Source organism: Scyliorhinus torazame, chromosome 12 (assembly GCF_047496885.1).
Source record: "Scyliorhinus torazame isolate Kashiwa2021f chromosome 12, sScyTor2.1, whole genome shotgun sequence".
NCBI classification, from domain to species: Eukaryota; Metazoa; Chordata; class Chondrichthyes; order Carcharhiniformes; family Scyliorhinidae; genus Scyliorhinus; species Scyliorhinus torazame.
The window spans coordinates 193,706,022-193,720,475 of record NC_092718.1 but is presented as its reverse complement, the minus strand read 5'-3'; the positions used below and the strand labels follow the sequence as shown (position 1 = coordinate 193,720,475).

At 43.7% G+C, this 14,454-nt stretch overlaps 1 protein-coding gene across 1 annotated transcript; it reads left to right on the top strand.

Annotated features, from left to right (window-relative positions):
* LOC140386837 (dehydrogenase/reductase SDR family member 13-like) lies at positions 1 to 13,759 on the top strand. Its single transcript, XM_072469577.1, has 5 exons — positions 1 to 318; positions 540 to 658; positions 4,530 to 4,653; positions 9,160 to 9,471; positions 12,066 to 13,759. Exons 1-5 carry the CDS (start codon positions 192 to 194, stop codon positions 12,326 to 12,328), a joined length of 945 nt encoding a protein of 314 aa, XP_072325678.1. The 5' UTR covers positions 1 to 191; the 3' UTR covers positions 12,329 to 13,759.
* Positions 13,760 to 14,454: the final 695 nt, after the last annotated feature.

Below are 14,454 nucleotides of genomic sequence, written 5' to 3'. Positions count from 1 at the left end.
TTACAATGCATCAGAGGATGAGCGAGCTGTGGGGTGGATTTTTGGGGGCTGGAACGTGGATTGCAAATAAGTTGCCCTCCCTCTTATGGGCGACAGCAAAGCCCGAGCCTGTAATGTGAGAAGTACGGCTGCATTAAACAGGACGTCTAACCGGTTCTCACTCTTGTGTCTTGTTAGAGCGGCGCCCAGCCATGGTTTCCTGCATAGCAGCAGCTGCGATCCTGGTCGCCTTGTACATTGTAACTTACTACAATTTCCTGAAAGGGGCTCGGTGCAGAAGCGACACTTGCCTGCGGGGAAAGACGGTGATAGTCACAGGTACACCTCGGTCTGTTTGAATGAATCCCCACCCCAACGAATGAATGCCGGGCCCGGGGGAGGGGGGGGGGGAATTTATTTATATTTTTTAAAGTTAAAATAGACATGTAATCCTCGCACTTTATAACAAGTCAAAGTTTTAGTTAGCAGGAATGTATTTCGGGAGTACAATGCACTGGTTTGTTCGCAGATTTGCAACGTTACATTTGTGTGTCTCTCAGGTGGAAACACCGGCATCGGGAAGCAGACAGCGCTGGATCTGGCCCGGCGGGGAGCCCGCGTGATTCTGGCGTGCCGGAACAAGGAGCGTGCCGAAGCGGCGGTCTTCGACATCAGAAAGGTGATGCCTGTGCCTTCAACAGCCCCCCCCCCCAGTCATGGGCAACCTCTCCAGTGCCACCTTCAGTCAAAACAAGGACTGAGACTGGAGCACGGTAGCATTGTGGATAGCACAATTGCTTCACAGCTCCAGGGGTTCGATTCCGGCTTGGGTCACTGTCTGTGCGGAGTCTGCACATCCTCCCCACATCCTCCCCGTGTGCGCGTGGGTTTCCTCCGGGAGCTCCGGTTTCTTCTCGCAGTCCAAAGATGTGCAGGTTAGGTGGATTGGCCATGATAAAATTGCCCTTAGTGTCCAAAATTGCCCTTAGTGTTTGGTGGGGTTACTGGGTTATGGGGATAGGGTGGGGTGTTGACCTTGGGTGGGGTGCTCTTTCCAAGAGCCGGTGCAGACCTGATGGCCCGAATGGCCTCCTTCTGCACTGTAAATTCTCTGAAATTCAGTGGATTTATCCTTGTTCTGGCTGAAGCCTGGATGCTCCCTCCACCCCAGAGTGCAACCACTTATGGGTTGGGTGAGGGCTAGCTATAGGAATATAAGAGTCAGGAACAGGAGTAGGCCATTCAGCCCTTCTTGAGCCTGCCTCGCCAGCCATTCAATAAGATCACCGTGGACCTGATGACTGTGGCCAACTCCAATTTCCTGCCCACACCCTTTGACTCAAATGCACCGCTGCCTCACAGCGCATGGGGCTGGGGTTCGATTCCAGCCTAGGGTGTCTTATCGGTGTGGAGTTTGCATGTTGTCCCTGTGTCTGTGTGGGTTTCCTCTGAATGGCTCCGGTTGCCTCCCGCAGTTTAAAGATGTGCCGGTTAGGCAGATTGACTATGCTAAATTGCCCCTTAGGGATGTGAAGGTTTGTTAACGAGGAAAGGGTGGGGTGGGCAGATGAATGGATCTAGGTAGTGCGCTCTTTTGGAGGGTTGGTGCAGACTCGAAGGGCTGAATGATCTCCTGCCCGGTAGGGGTTCTATGAATTAAGAATCTATCTAACAGATACTTAAAGCTATTCAATGATCCTGCCTCCAGCTCTTTCTGGGGAAGAGAGTTCCAAAGACTGAGAACCCTCTGAGAGAGAAAACAAATCTCCATCTTTATTGGAGAGGAGACCCATTATTTTTTAACTGGGTTGTCTAGTTCCAGTCTCTCCCACAAGGGGAAATCATCCTTGTCAAGTCCCCTCAGGATTCTGTACGTCTCAATAAGACCGCCTTGCATTCTCCTGGACTCCAGTGGCCCAACCTGTTCAACCTTTCCTCATAAGATAACCACCACCACCACCAGCACCCACCCCCCCAACTTCCCCAAATCACAGTACAGGTTGAGGGGTACCACCTGAGAGGGCAGGTGGGCCTCAGTCTCAGTTTAACATCTTATCGAAAGATGGTACCGCAGATAATGCAGCACTCCCTCAATACTGCGCTGAAGTGTCATTATAGATTGTGTCTCTGACCCTGGAATCGGATTTGAACCCACAAACTTCTGATTCAGAGGTGAGTGCAACCAACTCAGCCCTAGACTACCTTCATGATCTGACATCTACTGGTTGTTGCTGGTTTACTGCATTTGAATTAAGTCAAATGTTGATGCAAATATATGGAATTATAGGATTCTACTGGTGATTCGGGAAACTCTTTGAAATTCTGTTTGTCCTTAAAAGAGCATTCTGTTTGTCCTTAATATTCGCCTGGAATTTGAATTGCATTCAACACGTTTTGCACTCCTCCAGTGCACTGGTATCCAAATGGGGAGTCAGTTAAGGAGGAGATTCAGATATAAATAATTACGACACAAACTCCCACTAACTGGCGCCAAACTGGAAGGTAATTTTGTTTTCATTTAAATTGGCATTGAAATCTCCTTCACGTGGGCAGCACGGTAGCATAGTGGTTAGCACTATGGCTTCACAGAGCCACGGTCCCATCTCCCATCCATTTACTCTGTCTACACCTCCCGCTGCCTTGGGAAAGTGGGCAGCATAATCAACAACCCCTCCAACCCAGGTTATTCTCTCTTCCAACCCCTTCCATCGGGCAGGGGATACAAAAGTCTGAGAACACGCACTAACAGGTTCAAAAACAGCTTCTTCCCCACTGCTACCAGACTCCTGAATGGCCCTCTTATAGAATCATAGAATTTACAGTGCAGAAGAAGGCCATTCGGCCGATCGAGTCTACACCGGCCCCTGAAAGAGCACCCTACGTAAGCCCAAACCATCCTATCCCCGTAACCCAGCAACCCCAACCGAACGTTTGGACACCATGGGGAAATTTAGCGTGACCAATCGATCTAACCTGCACATCTTTGGACTGTGGGAGGAAATCGGAGCACCCGGAGGGAACCCACGCAGACACGGGAAGAAAGTGCAGACTCTGCACCGGCAATGACCCAAGCCGCGAATCTAACCTGGGTCCCTAGCGCTGCGAAGAAACAGTGTTAACCACTGTGCTACCATGCCGTCATCTCTCTATGCATTTTCTCCACTATACTCCACAAGCTTCAACCTATGTCATAGTTCTATTTACATTGTGTATTTATCATATGTCCTATGTTTATTCATGTATGGTACGATCTGCCTGGACTGGACACAGAACAATACTTTTTACTGTACCTCGATACACGCGACAATAATCTAAATCTAATCTAGTGCCTCAGATGATAAAAGTAATCAGTAACTAACCCATTCTAATCAGGCCATGCAAAATAAGTGTATACAGCTAGTTGATCTAAAGTAGGCTGGTGGAAATTGGCATAATACCTGTGTTTAAGACGGGGATAATCAGTCAGCATTGCAAAAATGTCTATTTGCTGCTTGGAAAAAAAAGCACCATGTCCATTCTCATGAGGGTTAGGATTGGATGCGACTCTGACGGCTCACCTGATTAAATAATCTTCTGATTCTCATTGTGCTTACAGGTGATGATTGGCTACTGGGATAAGGCACAAGAGGGTTGTGTCATCCTCTCCCAACTCTCCTCCCCACTGCCCAATGTCCAAACAGTCAGTTAGGTTCAAAGGAGGGAGGGAAACGACTTTGAAAGTTCAGGGAAGAATCAAAGAATTTGCAGTGCAGAAGGAGGCCATCCGGCCTGTCAAATCTGCAATAGCCCTTGGATAGAGTACCCTACTTAAGCCCTAAAATATTAAAAATATTGCCTCGAGATAGCTGTGACCTTTGCCCAGGCCTGGGGAGAAGAAAAATCAAGCAGTTTTGCAGCTTTGTTCGCCCCTGTTTTATTTTGATAATTGCAAATGACAGGATTAGAATGGGTCCTGAAGCCTTCCTCAGTCAGAAGAGCCTGTTTACACTCCTCTTGTGTGTGAGGAATGGCTCCCTGGGTAAGAAATGTGGTGGGAGTTCAGCTGAACCTGTGGAACAGTAACTCAGCACAGTCAACACTGCCTGGAGTGAGAAAGAGAAGAAAAATAATGCTATACATTGAGCAAGTTTTGTTTGAAGGTATTTACCTTGCATCTTACCCATATTTTAAAGCCCATTACCAGGAATGTGAAACAGCAAATGCTAAATTTCTCTCAAACTCTCTTGAAAGCCATGATGTGGATATGCCGGCATTGGACTGGGGTGAGCACAGAAAGAAGTCTTACAACACCAGGTTAAAGTCCAACAGGTTTGTTTCGAATCACTAGCTTTCGGAGCACTGCTTCTTCCTCACTTCATCTGAGGAAGGAGCAATGCTCCGAAAGCTAGTGATTCGAAACAAACCTGTTGGACTTTAACCTGGTGTTGTAAGGCTTCTTCTGAAAGCTGCAGATAACACCCCAGAGGTTTGAAGAAGTTTATCTTCAGACAGCACTGTTTGCTAGTGATTTGCAGGTTGCTTTAATGCACTTGTATATCTGTCATCCACAGAAGAGTGGCAACAACCAAGTGGTCTTTATGCAACTGGATCTTGCGAGTCTTAAATCAGTGAGGGCTTTTGCAGAGACTTTCCTGAAATCGGAGCCCCAGCTGCATATACTCATCAATAATGCAGGCAAGAATTTAAACATTCTGTTATGACCAATGTTTAACCTCGGGAAACTGTTTAAAATGATTACAATAGGACAAGGAGCTGGCGGCCGGCGGTTGGCTTGTTTTTTAAAAATGTGTTGATGGGCCATTCCAGAGTCAACCACATGGCTGTGGGTCAGATAAGGATGGCAGAATTCCTGCTTTAAAAAAAAAATTTAGAGTACCCTATTAATTTTTTCCAATTAAGGGGCAATTTAGTGTGGCCAATCCGCCTACCTTGCACATCTTTGGGTTGTGGGGTCGAAACCCACGCAAACATGGGGAGAATGTGCAAACTCCACACGGATAGTGACCCAGAGCTGGGATCGAACCTGGGACCTCGGTGCCGTGAGACAGCAGTGCTATCCACTGCGCCACCGTGCTGCCCAGAATTCCTCCTTTTAAGGAACCAGGTGGATATTTTTAAAATAATTTTTATTGAATTCAAATTTCACCATCCACCTTGGTGGGATTCAAGCCCAGAACATTGCGCTGGGGCTCCTAGATTCCTGGCCCAGTAACCATACCACTGGAGCTCTGAGTGAGGACTGTGTTGTTTCCTCAGCTCCTCGGTCAACGTGCGTTGGCTGGACTCTGATCGGATCTTGCATTTTTCATTTATTTCCGTGCACCATGTTTTGTTCTTGTGTCTGTTCCTTAGTGGGGCACACAAACGGGAGGTTGTTTTGCTGAAAGGAGCCTCACGACGCCTGCAGGGAGAGATACAATCTAGTTCAGTGTTTGGTGGAGGAGGGGCTCTGTAAAGGGCGTGTGTTCACAAGATACGTACGTGATGGAGAAATTATAAGAAGACCATGCTGGTAGGGTGGGAGGAGGTTTGAAGCATAGACGTGCAGGGTGAAATGGCCTGTATCTGTCATGTTAATCTTGTACAGCTCTCTGTTAACTCTTCTGAAACAGGCCTGGCGACACCTGAAGAGTTACAGATAGCTTTCGGGACAGCACATGCACACCAAGTCCTTTCAGACTTCATAGAAAAAAGGCAAAAGCATTGTCTGCTCCAGATGAACAATTTCAATGTGGGGACCCATCATCAAACCCAAACAGGGGTTATGACTGTCATAAAAAATTGAACAGGGGCTGAGGCTCTTTGTTCTAAAAAAGATAATTCAGAAAGAAGTAACCAGGCAGAGGTCTTTAAATTTATGGAAGGGTTGAGAAGACATTTCCATTTGTGGCAAGGGATTGGCATCAGAACTAGGGTTCATAAATATATCTTCTTGAATTCCCTCCCCCAAAGCAGGTCCTTGGCAATTATTTACAAAACCGTGGCAACGTGCGGTGATTTTTATTTACTACAGGTCAGGCTTTGAGCCTGAACGAGGATCCGATCCCATGTTAGTGCCATTAATCTAATCCACATACTAGCCATTTAGCCAATTGAGCTTACTGTTTTACTTCAGTTCATTAACAAATTAAAAAATCCGACCATAGTTATAATGGAAACTGTCTATGTCAATGTCTCAGGATGTGATTTAAAAACCTCACCCAAGTGGGGAGACTGCAGTGTCACCGCCAGCATTTGCTATGTGGGACAAATTGTGTGTATAATTTTCAGTATATGAAATGAAAATCGCTTATTGTCACAAGTAGGCTTCAAATGATGTTACTGTGAAAAGCCCCTAGTCGCCACATTCCGGCGCCTTTTCGGGGAGGCTGGTACGGGAATTGAACCGTGCTGCTGGCCTGCCTTGGTCTGCTTTTAAAAGCCAGCTATTTAGCTCAGTGTGCTAAACCAGCCCCTATAAATGTGGAAATGGCAAGATAAAGGACAGAGAATGTATGAGTTTAAAATAGGCAGCAGGTAATGTCTATTTGCCAGCCTTAAATAATCTCCACCCTTTTATTTGAAGGGTTTATGTGGGTCTTGACTCCCAATGCCCTGAGATATTGATTAGTGGACTTTCGAAAGAGTATATTTATACTTGTTTACTTTCAATATTATAACTACTTTCAAACATGCAGACAAATAGACAGTGCAGGAAAAGCATAAATTTTTTCATGAAAACAGAAAATACTGGATAAACTCAGCAGGTCTGACAGCATTAGTGGGGAGAGAAACCAAGTTAGCGTTTCGAGTCCAAATGATCCTTCACATTTTTAACTTCCCTTCAATTGAGCTGAAAGGTTTGTTTTCTTTTAAAAAAAAAAAAAATTAAAAATTAGAGTACCAAATTCATTTTTTCCAATTAAGGGGCAATTTAGCGTGGCCAATCCACCTAGCTTGCACATTTTTGTGTTGTGGGGGCGAAACCCACGCAAACACGGGCAGAATGTGCAAACTCCACACGCACAGTGACCCAGAGCCGGGATCGAACCTGGGACCTCGGCACCGTGAGGCCGCAGTGCTAACCCACTGCGCCACCGTGCTGCCACGAGCTCAAAGGGTTAATGTACAAATGTGACTTCTGCCTCCAAACCAAAAGATTATCTCATTCCAAACAAACAGCTTCACAAGTCCGAACCTAATCTTTGTCTGGCGTGTTGGTAATTACAGCACATAAAAATGAACCTTTTCATTCACCACTTTCCCTGAAAGTAACATATCACTGTTCACTTAGTGGAATGATACACAGCTGGAAGCAGATTACAAACATTTTGGTTAACAGAGGCGAGATACTGGTTAGAGCATGCCCTAGTTGGTCAGAAACTAGCAGCAGCTGGGCTAGAGTTCAAAATGAAACTCTCCGTCATATCTATGCTGTATTCTAATGGTGGGTGAGTCATGAAATTCAGGGTAATTAGGAAAACCTAATACCTTCTTTCCCAGCAACAATAGGAAGCAATCAAAGACTAAGGTAGGCTTCTGTTGCTACATCCCCTCCCGCAAAGAGCACTAAATATAAAGGAAAATCCTGTGAAATGCTGTAGATCAAAGACACATTAAAAAGAAAGACTACCAATTAAATCAAAATTTTTTGAAATCCAGAATAGAACGTGGGTTGGAAAAGAAACAGAATTTATTTGGGTGGTACGGCGGTTAGCACTGCTGCCTCATAGCGCCAGAGACCCAGGTTAAATTCCAGACTTGGGTGACTGTGTGGAGTTTGCACTTTCTCCCCGTGTCTGCGTGGGTTTCCGTCAGGTGCTCCTGTTTCCTCCCACAGTCCAAAGATGTGCAGGTTAGGTGAAATGACCATGCTAAAATTGCTCCTTAGTGTCCAACGATGTGCAGGTTAGGTGGGGTTCCAGAGATGAGGCAGAGAAGTGGGCCTGGGTCGGGTGCTCTTTCGGAGGGTCGGTGCAGACTCGATGGACAGAATGGCCTCCTGCACTATGGAGATTCTATGGATTTAAACAAATCCAAATGGTACTTGTGCAAGGTGTCATGTAATGGTGGCAGTGTTTGCGGAGTGGTGATCTTTATGGTGGAGCTGGGTGGGGTAGGGAACTCCCTTTGCTTTCCTTGCAAACATTCATACCTTAAATAATCCAGTCATAAACTGATATCTTGTAGGGGCGGAAGGTTCCATTTAGGTGTTTCAAAAGAATGCCAATCTGTTATCCACTTGGGTGGGTGAACAGCAAATTAAATTTCATATTGGCAAATTCATATACAATTCTGAAGTAGGAATAAGCAACATCGGTATGCAAAGCGGTATAAAATTACCACTGAGTCTGAGATGGGCCTGAAATGATAATAAACACCTCCCTTTCTGTATAGGAGCAAATAGTCTGTAGACAAGAGGTTATGCTGAGATTTCACCAACACACCAGTCAGACCTCATTTGAAATACTCTGCAAATCAGGTCGACACAATCAAAAAAGACATAAATGAATTGGAAAGGAAACAGAAAAGAAAAAGAACATTAATCCCATTTAGTGGAAAGGGGATAAGCTGTAAAGAAGGAGACCAAAACTCCTAAAGTTTGGGGAGTAACTTAAGGGGCAGTTTCATCAGGAAATATAAAGTATTAAATAGCGCTGCTTAGATGAAAGCTATTTTTTCTCAGTCGGGTGAGCAGAACATAGACAGAAGCTTGAAATGCACACACACACACGCTAAGCTACTGGGGCACACTGCTGCTGAATACTAACAAATCACATTATTTAATCTAAGCTTCAATCCAACCTTTTAAAGCAATAAAAGCAAAAGTCGCTGAATTTATTTGTATGAACATTTATAAAACATGCAATGGATTCCTCCCCGTGAGCAGGGTGTGTATGTTGTGCGGGCGAACATAGCAAACGTGTCTGTGCAAAGAGCAGTGAGTTGAGTAAATAATGTATCTGTTTTTTGACAGGATTGCTTAAGGCAGGAATGTTTGCAAGGAAAATCGGGGAGGTTCCTGTTCATTGACAAACTCGTCATGGGTGAATTCCATGAGAGTTTTCGCAATCGGCCGAACGAACTGGACGGACCAGCATGGGCTTGGTTTAACATGTCACCAAAGGATGAACCCTCCAACGTTTTTTCTCAAAGCCTGTTGACAAGTTTGAAAAGTAATACGATTTGTTTATGCTGCAGGTATTGGGTCAAATGGCAAGACCGCTGACGGATTCAATGTGGTTTGGGAAGTGAACCACTTGGGCCACTTTCTCCTCACTCGCCTTCTCTTGGATCGACTGAAGCTGTGCTCCCCTAGCCGCGTTGTTGTTGTTACCTCAGCAATGTACCGTTATGGAAAAATAGATTTCAGCAACTTGAATCCTCCTGGTGAAGGTTTGATCCAGGTGTTGAGGAACTACAGCTGCAGCAAACTGTGCAACGTACTTTTTGTGAGAGAACTTGCAAATTGCCTGGAGGGAACTAATGTTACCTGTTACTCTGTTCATCCAGGTGAGCAGAGAATTATTTAACAAATGCATTTTACACACACCACCTTTTTCTTTTTTCAATGTGACCATAGAAATAAGACCAATATTGTTCCATTGGGTGGGAGGAAATGTGTTTTTTTACCCCCCACACAGTTTAAACAATTTTGAAACATCTAAAAGAGCAACGCATTGGTCAACGTTACAAGGCCATTGTTTTGTTTTCATAATCTATGTACATACCGCGCAGGTCATCACAGCTCTCCGCTTTCTCATCTTTTAAGGATAATTTCTAGTAGTTAAGAAAAGCATGGGAAAAATCCCAAACACCTTGCTTTACACATAGGAATCTCTGAATAGCGAGCTGCAAATTGGTGGGGCGAGCAGCTACTCTCCAGTCATCCTCACCCAGTCAGAGATGGTGAGTTAATAATAATAATCTTTATTATTGTCACAAGTAGTCTTACATTAACACTACAACGAAGTTACTGTGAAAAGCCCCGAGTCGCCACATTCCGGCGTCTCTTCGGGTACACAGAGGGAGAATTCAGAATGTCCAAATTACCTAACAGCAAGGAAATTTTTGTCAGCTTAAAAGCAAATTGTTAATGTTGTAATGATCTGGAATGAGTTACTTTAAAGGTTCATGCACTCAAATTCCAAAGGAATTTTAAAACGGCAACTGCACAGGTATTTGAAGAGAACAAATATGCAGCGTTAGGGAAGAAAGAGTTGCAAGACTAAATTGGACTGTTCTTTCAAAGATCTAGAATAGGTACAAAGGGCCTCCTTTTGTGCTATGGGTTCCTTTAATTCTACCCAAGGCAAGGGAAAATCAGCTACTGAGTGATCCAATTTGGGAAAAAGTGGAACATGTACCATGGGACAACAAGAATCGCCTCAATTATGCTACTTTATATAGCAAAATAGTCCAATGGAACAGTTTGAGGCTCCCAAGTGAATAATGGCCACTTACCTGGAGGTACCAGAGGTTTGCTAATTGTGCATGCCTTAACAGGAGAGGAAAAATCAGAGGGTAAAATCAGAAAACAATAGATAAGTGGTAACTAGGAATGGTGACAATTATTTCAAAATTACTTATGCTTTTAGTCTCAAAAATTAGAACTCCCACCTCCACAGGAACAGTCCAACACATGACACGGGCCTGTGGAGGCAGAATCAGAACAATATCAAAAGGGCCAACACCTTCTACCATTCCACAGCAATTTATTATTTGTTTCCTCAACTTACGTTTACAAAAAACCTACAATAGCACAGTGGTTAGCACTGTTGCTTCACAGTGCCAAGGTCCTGAGTTCGATTCCCACTTGGATCACTGTCTGTGCGGAGTCTGCACGTTTCCCCCGTGTCTATGTGGGTTTCCTCCGGGTGCTCTGGTTTCCTCCAACAAGTCCCGAAAGACATGATGTTGGATGAATTGGACATTCTGAATTCTCCCTCTGTGTATCCGAAGAGGCGCCGGAGTGTGGCGACTAGGGGATTTTCACAGTAACTTCATTGCAGTGTTAATGTAAGCCTACTTGTGACTAGAGCTTTGGATGAGCTCATGTTTGTGTAGGATGGAAAATGGGAGTCTGCCAGGATTGCATTGGAATTGTCAAGTGTTGAGATAATAAAGAACATGGATGAGGTTATGAACAGCAGCTGGACTGAGGCAGAGTCGGGCAACATTACAGAGGTGGAAGTAGGTATGTCTTGATGATGGGAGTGACTGTGTGGTCAGACGTTTCTCCTGGGGTCAAACACAACACCGAAATTGCAAACAGCCTGGCTCAGTTTCAGACAGTCACCACTGTGGGTGATGGAAATGGTCGTCAGATAATGGACTTTGTGACAAGGCCAAAGACAATGATCCTCCAATTAATAATCCTCCAACTACTGCCTTGTTTGTGCTCCGCCAATTCAGCAAAGGTTGCAGATCACAGATCGCCCTCTGCTGTGTATGGATGCATGTTAGAATAGTGGTGCATTTAGCCACTGGCTTATCACCAGATATATTCTCGTTCACTCACTACTATTTTGGCAAATCCACATTGACTAAAATTTTGCTTATGTGTGTCATGATGTATTGTAGTGGCTGTAGGCTTTTCCAGTGCAACATATTTTTAAGTGCTGACAGATAGAAACAGTGGGAACAAAATGGATGATATGAAAGGGCAGGTAGAATGATTTAAAAATATGCAATTGCAGACCAGCACCCACATTGTCAGGTGGAAAATGATTTGGAAGGCAATATTTCAAATACAAGGAAATCATACAAAAACTCATTCAGCTTTTTTGGTTTGTGTGGTTTTGGTTTTCAAATGAATATTTCTCTATAAAACAGGTTAACTGAATAAAATGAAGCAGACATGTTGTTAAATAGAAGAAGACAAAGCATTAGTTTTCCAGTTGAGTTGCTCATGTGTGTGAACATAGGTTAAGTGATCCACAAGCTGGTCATTAATGTCAGGAAATTTCAGAAACTTGCTTCACAACTTAAAAAGCTTGGCAGTTAAATTAATGTGTTTTTTCTGCACATTTCTTGATTTACAAGTTAAATATTTCAATGAGAAAATCGGTCTTCAACAAACATTGATTTTTCTTTCCCTCTTACAGGTGCTGTAAACACTGAAGTGTTCCGTCAGTTGAAATGCTGGATGAAGGTATTTTTTGTCCCTGTCGCTACCCTTTTCTTTCAAACCCCAGTCGATGGGGCTCAGACCCCCATCTACTGCGCTGTGCAAGAAGGCATTGAAAAATTCAGTGGCAGGTACTTCGTTGACTGCAAAGTTCGAGAGGTCCTGCCTCATGCACGAGATGATGCAGTGGCCAGAAAACTCTGGGAAGTGAGCGAAAGGATGGTTGGACTCGGCAGTTAACTAGTGAAGAAAGCCGTTCGAAAGTGACAGCTTATTTGTAAAGGCCTGTGACCAATTTGTATACGAAAACATTTTGTGCACATTTACAGTGGCAAAACTTTTTCTCACTTCCTATGGAGTCTTCCAAAATTTCTGTAACACACAAACTAAAAGGATCTGTTAAAAGAGTAAATTAAATCTCAAGAGGGGTAGACTTTGTTGAAACTATTCTGAATTCAAGATACTCTTGGACATTACTTTCTCTTTAAGATTAAAAACTATAAACGGCAACAAAAGACATTCTTTTGAGCAGGTAGAAAAATACATTTTGGACTAACTCTTCAACAAGGGTGTTTCAAAAAATAACCAATATTAATTAATCATGTTCTTCCAACTCTTAATCCAATTGATTACTGCAGGAATATTGATTTATTTTACTTTCTATTCCACTTCTCAATAGATGGCAACTAATAAGTCTCTTAGAGCACTTATCGAAGAATTATATAACATATGCAGATGTTTATTTCACCCTCTTCTTAGATATTGCAGTGTGTCTCAGCAGAAAAGTGTCCTTTCAGTACATCATCAGTGTGGCCATTCTTCTCTTGTAGGCATAGAATCGGTGTAGCAGGCTCATCAGTCCAATTCGGTCCACACTCTGTAACCCCATTTGCTGTTTTTCTGCAAGCTTGCTGCAGAGTGAGAAAGGTTGAACTGCCATTTTTGTTTAATTCCCCCTTGCTCCTCCAGTCCACAGAGGTACTGGCCAAAGTGTATCTGCAGCACTTTGGTTGTAATCGTCTAGTGCACAGAATGGGCCATAAGATGTAGGGGCAGAATTAGGCCATTCAGCCCATCGACTCTTCTCCGCCATTTGATCATGGCTGATGTGTTTCTCATCCCCATTCTCCTGCCTGCTTCCCGTACCCCTGATTCCTCCTGATTAATCAAGAACCAAGAACCTATCTCTGTCTTAAAGACACCCAGTGACTCGGTCTCCTGCAGCAATGGGTTCCACAGATTCACCACCCTCTGGCTGAAGAAATTCCGCCACAACTCAGAATAGAAATGGAGACACATGTATGGACGTGGATAACACTATTAAAATTTCTAACATTTTCATTTAGTATGGTCTCTCCTTCAATTCCATTTCTTCTCCAATTTTTCATCTTTCATATCTCCCAGTTCTGTACTTACTTTTTGAAATTATTTTTTGAAATGTATTTCTTTCATTTCGATTGCTTTGTAGCAGCAGTGTTACAACATGGCTGGAATATGTTTGCAGCTATGTAAATCCAGGCTGAAGTTTACTGCAGCATTATTGACCAGTCTCCAGTACTACAGTCATCTTAAGAGAATTTTCTGAGAAATGTCACCAACTCAGATCGAGGGGTGTAAAATAAAGGTTGATAGGCCAGAAAAATAAATAAAACTGGGGCCTCTGACATACTATCCATTGTTCCTTTATTGTCTAATACTTCAGTACAATTGCTATAAGCCCATTTTAGACTACTATAAAAATTTCTAATAGTTATTAATGCTTCAAGAAAATATGCTTTTCTGGTTGATGCAGAGGAACAGATGTTGTAAATCACGTCTCTAGTTCATATAAATTCTGTGCACACTAACTGCTCTAGATAAATAATTATTGTGAATGCTGTATGAATCAATATAGCTCAAACCTTTACTGTAGGTACGTCTTTATCTGCAGTAAGTTGCTGTGTGTTAAAATGCACTGGGGTGTTAAAACATTTTGTTAAAACGTCCACCCTATCCCTGTAACCCAATAACCCCTCGTAACCTTTTTGTTCACTAAGGGCAATTTATCATGGCCAATCCACCTAACCTGCATGTCTTTGGACTGTGGGCGGAAACCGGAGCACCCGGAGGAAACCCACACAGACATTGGAAGAACGTGCAGACTCCGCACAGTGACCAAGCAAGGAAACAAACCTGAAATCTTGGCGCTGTGAAGCCACAGTGCTATCCACTTGTGCTACCGTGTTGCCCTAACGTGGGAATAGGCAATTTGGCCCTCAGAATCTGCACCACCATTCTATAAGCTATGTCATGCAGGTCCTCTTCCCATCTCCAAGAAAAGTCTAAACTCAGCCTTGAAGAAATTTAATGATCCAGCCTCCATTGGT